This window comes from Ictalurus furcatus, chromosome 15, assembly GCF_023375685.1.
Source record: "Ictalurus furcatus strain D&B chromosome 15, Billie_1.0, whole genome shotgun sequence".
Lineage (NCBI taxonomy): Eukaryota > Metazoa > Chordata > Actinopteri > Siluriformes > Ictaluridae > Ictalurus > Ictalurus furcatus.
The window spans coordinates 27130486-27140969 of record NC_071269.1 but is presented as its reverse complement, the minus strand read 5'-3'; the positions used below and the strand labels follow the sequence as shown (position 1 = coordinate 27140969).

General features: G+C 38.8%; 1 protein-coding gene across 1 annotated transcript; it reads left to right on the top strand.

Moving 5' to 3' along the window:
* Nucleotides 1-3188: 3188 nt before the first annotated feature.
* Nucleotides 3189-3762, top strand: LOC128619555 (uncharacterized). The gene has a single exon (XM_053643804.1). The coding sequence runs from the start codon at nucleotides 3288-3290 to the stop codon at nucleotides 3573-3575; it is 288 nt and encodes a 95-aa protein (XP_053499779.1). The 5' UTR covers nucleotides 3189-3287; the 3' UTR covers nucleotides 3576-3762.
* Nucleotides 3763-10484: the final 6722 nt, after the last annotated feature.

Here is a 10484-nt window from a genome sequence, read left to right as displayed (position 1 = left end):
GATTTCTTATTGAGACCCATAAAGACACTGTTACAGTAGTCGAGTCGACTGAAGACAAATGCATGGGCAAGTTTTTCTAAGTCTTGCTGAGACATTAGTCCTCTAACCCTTCGAATATTTTTCAGGTGGTAGTAGGCTGACTTTGTAACTGTCTTAATATGGCTGTTGAAAGTCAAGTTAGAGTCCATGACTACACCAAGATTTCTGACTTGGTATGTTGTCTTCAACATTACAGACTGAAGCTGATTGCTGACCTCTAATCGCTCCTTCTTAGCTCCAAAAACAATAACTTCAGTTTTCTCTTTGTTTAATTGGAGAAAATTTTGGCACATCGTCCGATGCAGTTCCTCAGCGCCTGTATGGGATCATATTTCCCTGGCGAAATGGTTATGTAAATCTGTGTATCATCTACATAACTATAGTAACATATTTTGTTGTTTTTCATAATCTGAACCAGTGGAAGCATGTAGATATTAAACAAAAGACACCCCAAAATGTAGCCTTGGGGAACTCCACAGGTCATTTTTGTAATGTTAGATGTGTAATTGCCTATAGACACTAAGTAGTCCCTGTCCCTTAAGTAGGATTCAAACCAGTTTAGTACAGTGCCAGAAAGTTCCACCCAGTTTTTCATTCTGTCTAGTAATATACTTTCTCAGTACTTTGGTCGGAACCCAGACTGGAAGACATCAAAACAATCGTTTAGTTCTAAGTAATTGTTCAGCTGTTGAAAAACAGATTTTTCATTAATTTTAATTAAGAATGGGTTTGATATGGGCCTATAATTGCTCATTAGTGATGTGTCTAGATTGTTCTTTTTTAGGAGTGGCTTGATGACTGCAGTTTTCAGGGTCTGTGGAAAAACACCAGTCCTCGAGGTCCTGTGAATGAGCCGTTACTATAGAAACAATAACGTATCAGAATGACCGCATTCATATAAAGCTGTGATTAGCAGCTGCGCTACTTTAAAGAAAAGTCAATCAACACCTTCTGACCATTCACAATCCAGAATTCAACAGCGCTGTAGTATAATGAGAGTTCCCTTTCAAAGGGAACTCCACGTTGCATTTAGCATAACACTATGGGAGCACCCTCGCGCACGACTGGCTTCTGAAGCTTGTGTAAAATCATGCCTACTTATAGGCATGCCGTGATCAGGTGATGTGGCAATTAAGTGCTTCGCGTGATATATATATGGTACCTGTGAACCATACCATCAGCCTTATTATCTTCAGCGAGACTGCATATATATGAAGTATATAAGTATGAAAAAATTTGAGAAGACATTTTGCTAAAAAAAAGTTAATTTCCAAGTATGTACGGAGACTTTTGGGACACCCTGTATATATTAAGAGCTTTAAAAAAAATTTAAACTAACACTATTTTACAAGATTATTTGTAAACATTTTTAAAAATCTCTAGAAGTTGTAACATTTTACATTTTTAAATGTTCAGTATGAAATGTTATTATCAGATTAGCTGCTTCTATTAATCAACAATAAATGTTTTAAAAAATCAATAAAATGATACTGGTAATATCTCAGAAAAAAGTGTGTTGTAATGTAATTTATCAGGATATAAATTTTAGATCATCGTTTTGTCCAGCCCCTAAGATGGAGTCAGAACACGATTTCCAGGAAGGAGGCATATACGAGGAGGAAAAGTGAGGGAAAATTACAGAACATACTCTGCAAGTCATGTTTGTTACCTTCACCTCTCTAGAGAACTCCAGCCTGAATTGAAAATAAATGTCTGATACCTTTTTGCTGGGTTTTAGTGAATGTTCTGACTGAAAACATGTTTGTGATGTCCCCCACAATTATGTTTTCCACAATAAATGTGTTGCTTGTATTAAATTTCCCTAGAATAAGATTACTCTTAAAGCCTTGAAATCCTTTGTTCTGTCGGTGTGGAGACGGGTTTGTCATCTGTGTTTAGGTCTGAATAGCTGAGAGCTCACACTTAATACATTCAATAAAATTATGCAATTCAGAATCGAATAAGACGCACTGGACCCGATGTATTTTATGATAAAAGCATATTTACTTCAATGACTTCGTACACTCTCCTGTGAAGCTGTAATAAAAGTTGGGGAACAAAATTAAAAAAGGCAACTTTTAAAAATACTCTGCAGTTTATTTCTGGATACTACATTCCATACAAAATCTGTTAACGATTTATTAAGTACACAGTAATGTTCTACAGGTGTGAATTGGTGTACCATGTAATATGCACACTAACTTGCATACATAGCAGCTGAGGTATATGGATGAAAATCAAATGTACCTGCACAGCATGAGTTGCTAAGTGATGAGTAAAATCTTATAGTATTGCAGCACGGTGTCAGGATAATGGGGATGTTTTCCTTCCCTGGATGAAAAAAAAGACATGATCAATCTTTATAAACCTGCCAATTCGAATGAATCTTCTAACAGAGCCCCATTAGCCAGAACAGTTAGCAGGATGTGTTGTGTTGTTACCACCTCCTACGACATGGACCTGAGGTTGGATTTTAGGAGGCAAAAACATAAAAAAAACCAAGAAAAGCAAAAACATCAACTATATACAACAACAACAATAACAATTGTCTAATTAACCATAACAATACCATCATTAATAATAATAATAATAATAATAATAATAATAAATTATATATCATTAATAATTAAAAATTAATAATAATAATAAATAATATTTGAATAGCGTGTTTGCTAAAGGTGGTTTACAGACAGTGAAGGAATATATATATATATATATATATATATATAAATATATATATATATATAATAATTATTATTATTATTATAACCAGCAAAAATAGAATATAGAATATATTATAGAATATAAAATAAAAATGTAAATAACAGAAACAATTATCAGTTTTAATCAATATGTTAACGTTTTATTTGATGATGATTATTATTATTATTATCAAGCTGTTTGTTTGATGATTGTTTTTGTTTATTATTTTGTTTGTGCTCTGTACAACACGGTGTGTATGTGGTGGTGACGTCACCAGCAGCTTAGACAAGAGTGCCGTTTAGAGCCTCTGTTCTGAGTCGAAACGAGTCGGTTCATGTGACTCGGCACACATGTGAATCAGTGTTCGGAGTTGCGGTGTGGTGGTGAGGAGGAGGAGGAGGAGGAAAGTTTCCAGCTCGCGCAGTTTGTGTCTCCGGTACTCAGAGGTATGGCGGTGTCGGACTTGGGTGGAGCGCGGCTGCGGAACCGACTGCGCTAATGGAAATAAACCCGGATGTTGGTCGAGTTTGAATCCAAGCAGAGTGATGGAGAGTCCCGGTCCCGGTTCGGTTGAGAAGCCCAGCAAGGCGGCGGAGTGTCTGAGCGAGCTGAACCGGATCATCGAGGCGCAGCACGAGCTCCTGGAGCGGCAGAAGGCGCGGATCGCGGAGCTCGAGCTGCAGGTCTCCGAACTGCGCAGCCGCAACGCTCGCTTGCACGAGGAGTACGAAAGGCACCTGCGCACGTGCAGCCTGCAGCAGCATCAGCATCACAACAACCACAGCATCAGCATCAGCTCTCTCTCTGCTTTAACAGCCATCCAGGAGAAGTAAGCCTTTATCCCACTGATTATTCCAGCTGTGCACAGATGTGAAAGAATATTCTCTCTCTCACACACACACAAACACACACACACACACACACACATACATGCCTTATCCCATAATACACTTTATATTCTGTATTTTGAATCAAGTTTACACCGTAGCATCATCTGAGAGAATTCCAACCGATTCACAAGCGAACCTTGATCCTGCAGGAAAACAAATCATCTGGTGGTTAATTTTTTCATCAATACGTCACTTTTATATCCTTAATTTAAATCAGAAGTGATTTTATTGTGTCCTTAATGCAGTGTCACGATGTCAGGATCTGAATTTATATTCCATGTTTTAGAGGAATATTCAATATTTCTAAGGTGATCCCAGTACACAGTTCTATCAGGTACTCGATCTTTTCTGAGCTTTTACATTCTATTCCTTAATTATAGAATTAAAATGTGGCCTGTTTAGAAGCTCAGAGGTGAAGGAGAGGAATCAGTAGAAACACTTAGCGTGTAGTGAAAACAGAGCGTTCATTAACACTAACTAACCCTAATCCTGGTGATGAAGAGGTTAAATGTATTTGGTATTTAGATATGGTAGGAGATCAGAGCGTTGCTGAGATTTTTTTATATTTTGTGCATTTTTCCATAAATTTTACTTTAATTATACTTTCTACTTTAAATGAAATGAGTGTAATTGTGTCCTTTAAGCAGTGATGCAGTGTTAGGATCTTGATGATGATGATTACTACTACTACTACTACTACTACTACTACTACTACTACTACTACTACTACTACTATTATTATTATTATTATTATTATTATTATTATTATATGCTGTGCATTGTGGATTAGTGGTTAACACGTCCGCCTCACACCTCCTCCAAGATTGTGGGTTCGATTCCCGTTGCGATCCTGTGTGTGTGGACTTTGTATGTTCTCCCAGTGGGTGTGTGAATGGGTGTGTGAACGTGTAGGAGATTGTGCCCTGTGATGGATTGGTACCCTGTCCAGGGTGTACCCCGCCTTGTGCCCCATGCTCCCTGGGATAGGCTTAGGTTCCCCACAACCCTGAAGGATTAGCGGTATAGAAGATGGATGGATGGACGGATGGATGGATGGATGGAAGGGACTTCAGCTCTTCTGTCTGATGGAAGTTTTATAATGTGATCCTGAAGGATTAGCGGTATAGAAAATGTATGGATTATTATTATTATTATTATTATTATTATACAGTATATTTTGGATTAATATTCTATATTTATACGACTTTGGATTGGACAGAAACGTCACTCAGTTTTTGGAGTCTTGTACTTAAATGTAGACTTAATTTTTTTCCCCCGTATTTACAGACCGAGGGCTCAGAAGTGCATGATAATAATCAATACAAATCATTTGCATTTAATGAATAATTCGTGCATAAATTAACACTAATTCCTAATCATGCAGGAGCGTATATGTTGCTGTTGTTGTTGTTGTTAAATTTTATTTTATCATCTTCATCTCCTTTGCAACAAAAAAGAAAAAGAAAAGCACAGCTGCAGATCGACTCATTTTTATGTAAAATATCAAACTAAGATTCTTCCCAATGTTCAGATCTTACTTCAGTCAGATGTTTTCATTAGTACACACTTCATTTTCCATATTGGAGTTTCTATTCTGTATTTATTAGGCTACACTCCGCAGTGCTGGTCGTCTCGGTGTGTTTCTCAGCATCTGTGAGAGAGAAGCGTTGATTAGTGATTTCATTAAATCTGGCTCCTGATTCACGCAGGAGGAAAATGACATTTCGTGTTGGACTGCTGATTAGAAAATGTTTTCCCCTAATGAAGCATAGGATCCTAACTCGCTCACACCCCTCATTCGTAACGTACATCATGTAAACAGCTTAATGTAGCCTTATGAACATGGAGCAGGTTTCATTGTCTGGTATCCCCAGGAGACGAACTCATGAAGATCGAGGAGGAGGACGATCAGAGTTTATATTATATTATAAACCTCTAGAGCTCATGTTTCCTGCTGATAAAGCTCTGACTCCACCGTAGCGGATCAGTTGCAGTTAGTTTGTACTCCCCAACAAACCCGCTCTCCGCTCCCCCACTCCCACACGAGTGAAAATGTTCTCCTGACACGACTCCACCTCAGACCTCTGTAGGGCTTCTGTCCGCAAACTGAAAGAGCTTCTTCATGTTTAGAGGGTGGATGGAGATCGTACAGAAAACTATTCTAACCGCACGCACAGTACCAGTTTCCTGCAAATCCATAACTATTAACGTTAAATATGAGACATTAAATGACAGTGCAGTAGATATAAGCTAGCCAGCTAAAATAACCGGGAATGGCTAAACGGAAGTCTTACACAAAAGCCTTCAAAGTCCATTGGAGCGCTGAAATAGTGGGCAGTGGATCAAACCACTGTGAGGAATATTAGTGGGTCGAAATCACAGACCCACAGACCAGCAGAGAGCACCTTCACTTTATTCAATTTCTTTGTTTGTTTTCTGCCTCAGGTCCTGTGTTTCAATTCGGTTTTACTCATATAGAGCTTTTAACAACGGACATTTGCCCAAAGCAGCTTTACAGAAATATAGAAACACAGGATATAAATATTAAATTCATGAAGGTGTTTGACAACTGTTCTGTGTTCCCCTAATTACTAACCCAATTTAAGTTCTGGGTTTTCCCTCTTTAGCTGCCAAGCATTGTGTTGTTCCTGTTATGTTGTGTTCATGTTGAGTTAGCCTTGCTTAGCCTTTTTATGTTTAAAAAAACAACATTTTTACAGATATTCAGAGCTATCAGGCAACATACATACACAGGGCATTATATAAATATTCACACACTATTTACATGTCATTTTCAGTTTAAATATACATATGCATTATATCTACAATATGAAAAAATATATTCACGATATGTGAAATGTCTTTCTTAGCCTTGCTTATCTTTGCCTTAGTCGAGTCCTTTGTTTGAGTTTTTCTAGGTTTTGGTTATTTTCCTGTCTTTTGTTTCTTTCTTAGTTGTTTTATCATTAAAGACTATCTGCACTTACATCCGACTCCCTGGATTTGGGACAACAATGATAAATGGGGCGGGACAATTTGTAGATAGATAATTTATTTGTCCTCAAAGAGGAAATTTGTTTCCATCGTGGGTGCGTAGAAAACATAAACACAACAACACCATACATATAAACCATCATTTATGTTTATTTCCTGAAGGAATTTCCCCTGGGGTTTCTGCCCATGCTCCCCATCATACTGTACTACAGCCACCACCTGAGGACAGTTTACGAGCTTCTAGAACCACACGGGCTGCGTCACAGGGCCGCATTACAGTACATGTTCAGGGGAGAGAGAGTAAGCCCCTCCCATCCTGAAAGCAGAGACAATTTCGCAGCTTCGTTGTGCCGCTCAGGAGTCGTGTTATTTGGTGCATGCCACAGATTTAGTCTGGATTTAGTTTAAAGATTTAAATGATAATCATTCCTGATCACATCGTAAAGAGCTTCTGCTGAAACTAAACTTATCAGAGCAGCTTCAATTCCTACAGCACAGAGTTCACAGTCCACATTTATAGAGCTCATCTTTCATATTCATAGCCTTTATATCTTATTTATATGGCTGTGATTCACACTGGATGATTATACTGGGCACTTTACCAATGCAGGAGGAAAACACTGCTGAGGTCATTTATTATTATTATTATTATTATTATTATTATTACATTTAAAGCAAATGAATCAGATTTTAACACTATTTCAGTGAGGAAGGGTTAGTACACAGCAAAATCGCCAGCGTTGATTTAACACCCAGAGTGTTGAATTTACACCCTACAGTGTTTATATAAGTCCATTGAACTCAAATGAACACTCTGGGTGTTAATTCAACTCTAGGGATTTTACTGTGTATCCTTAATTCAGTCACGTATACAATGTATAGGGTTTATACAGTATTTTATATTTATATGGTTTATATTTCATATTTACACCACAGCGCTGTTGAATTCTGGATTCTGATTGGTCAGAAGCTGGTGATTAATTTTCTACAGCTACTTTCTATATTTATTATAACAGCAGTACTACTGCATTGCTGGCAGTTTGTGAGTAAACCTGTATATATGATACATTTCAGAACTCACAGCTTCATCACAGCACCGTGGCGTTGATTATTTTCCTTTCACAACACCACCCTGAGTATTATTCCTTACAGTTCGCCTCACAGCTCCAGGGTTGTGAGTTCGATTGCCGCCGCTGCCCTGTGTGTGTGGAGTTTGTATGTTCTCCCCGTGCTGCGGGGGTTTCCCCCGGGTTCTCCACTTTCCTCCCCCAGTCCAGAGACATGTATGGTAGGCTGATTGGCATGTCCAAAGTGTCTGTAGTGTATGAATGTGTATGTGATTGTGCCCTGTGATGGACTGGTACCTCATCCAAGGTGTACCCCGCCTTGTGCCCCATGCTCCCTGGGATAGGCTTAAGGTTCCCCACGACCCTGAAGCATTAGCGGTATAGAAGATGGATGGATGGATGGATGGATGGAAGGGACTTCAGCTCTTCTGCCTGATGGAAGTTTTATAATGTGATTCAGTCATTGAGGACATCCCTCACGTCCACGTTTACACGCTTTATACCCAAGATTTAAGTCACTCAGTGTGTGACAGGGGTCAATATAATTAGACTGGATGCAGCGAGTGATTTAATGAATCATGCAGCACACACACACACACACACACACACACACACACACACACTTAAACACAGAGGTAGTAAATACTTGAGTAATTGTATTTTGTTAATATACTTAAAGGTGCGATAGTCAGTTTAGACATTTTTTAAACATTTGTACAAATAACCTGCAAAGTATTTAAAACATGATAGAAAAAATAATGTTTTAAGCCATGACAAAAAGTATCAGGACAAAAGTATTTTTTGGCTGAGAAAACCTGTTTTATTTCAATTTAATATTAAAATATTCTCCACCTTCATGGAGTGCATCTCCACTAAACCATATACCACCCCCAGACCCCCCTCCCCTGTTTATTTTCAGAATTTGGTGTAATGGAAGTCTTTAACATTCTCACTACCTGTCTTCAGGACATCAAATCTTGGATGGCTAATAATTTATTAAAACTTCGTGGCAATAAAAGTGAGGTTCTTCTGATTGGTTCTAAGTCCTCACTCTCCAAACTCCCTGTCACGAACCTCGAAACGGCAAGGAAGCAGGAGCGGGCGGCGGGTGTAGGGCGTAGAATCGGGAAGTTCAAGAAACGTAGTCGTAGGGCAGGCAAGGGTCAAGCGATCGGGCGAACAATACAAACGGGGTCAGGCAGAGAGCGTAGTCGAAACCGAAAACAAGGGTCGAGGATCACGAGAAACAAACTAGACCGGCTTGGTAACGCAGAGAAACGAGCTACTGAGCATATACTTCGCGTATAAACTGGGTGAATGACTTCCCTAAATACTAGCGGTGAGTGTGTGATTGGTGCCAGGTGTGTCTGATCAGAACTCCGGGGATGGTGAGCGCATGCGTGCATGAGAAGTGAGTGTTGCATCTTGGGAATTTGAGTTCTGATCGGACCGAGCTGTGACACTCCCCTATTACCACTGACAACATCACGGTTAATATCTCCTCTCAAACAAAGAGCCTTGGTGTCATATTTGACAGTTTACTCTCTTTCTTTCCTCACATCAATAATAACCTCCTGCCTTCTTCCACCTTCGCAATATTGCTAGACTCCGCCCTTCCCTCTCATATCACAGCACTCACGAATTTATTCATACTCTGGTAGCATCCCGTATTGACTTCTGTAATGCCATCCTTTTCTGCATATCTGATAATCTTTTCCATCGGCTCCAAATTATTCAAAACTCAGCTCCAAGAATTATTACTCACACAAAGTCCACTGACCTTGTCACACCCTTGCTTATTCAGCTCCACTGACTTTCTGTTCAACAACCAGTTCACCATAAAATTCTACTGCTCACATTCAAAGCTATTCATAATCTGGCTCCGTCCTACCTCTCTGTCAGATCTTCTTCATCCTTATACCAATGCCCGTTCTCTACCATCCTCGTCGACCCACTGTTCCAGCTTTTAAACTCCACACTATAGGTTCCAGAGCTTTCAGTTGCTCTGCACGCAAACCATGGAACTCACTCCCACTGTGTATTCATCAGCTGGACTCTATTTCCCAGTTCCAATCCCAGATTAAAACACATCTGTTCAAATGAGCTTATTCATTATAATGAACTCCTCTATATTACTGCTTCATATATTTTTATTTAGTGAATCTGTTTTTAACTCTGCTCTTCTTATTGTATGTTGTTTTTCTCTAATAAAGTTATTTAAATAAAGTTTATTATTATTATTATTATTATTATTATTATTATTATTATTATTATTTTACAGCGCTGTATGTTTACTGAATATCTGTATTCACGAAAAATCTATTTTTACTGCTAATCCATCAGCCAATCGCAGTCCATATTCATTCATGAAAAACTTTGTCATCTGTAGCAACAGGCTTGACAGATACTGATCACGCGCCATCACTGAGGGGAAGCAAGAACACTCCATGTGAGGCTTCTTCTTAAAGTCTATTTCGGAAAATACTGAGACTAACTTCTTTTCCTGAGGAAGGAGAGCATGATCGAGCTCATCTCTCTGGATGATGGCGGCGACAAAATCCGATATAATTGTCGTATTCCAATAAAGAATTAAATTGATGTTTTCGATAATTAATAAAAATGGAAAGAATACGGCACAACCGTAACTAGAAGAGGCCGTGTACATAAAAGGCATTGACAAAATAAATAGGGGATTAATATGATGCTACCACCACCGTGCATAACAATGTGACTGGTGTTCTAAGGATCTTGGGTTTTTGCCCAATCGCACTGTGGTACAAGGCTAGGAAGG

Coding starts and splice junctions, on each gene's coding strand:
- LOC128619555 (XM_053643804.1), top strand. CDS start 3,288: ATGGAGAGTCCCGGTCCCGGTTCGGTTGAGAAGCCCAGCAAGGCGGCG.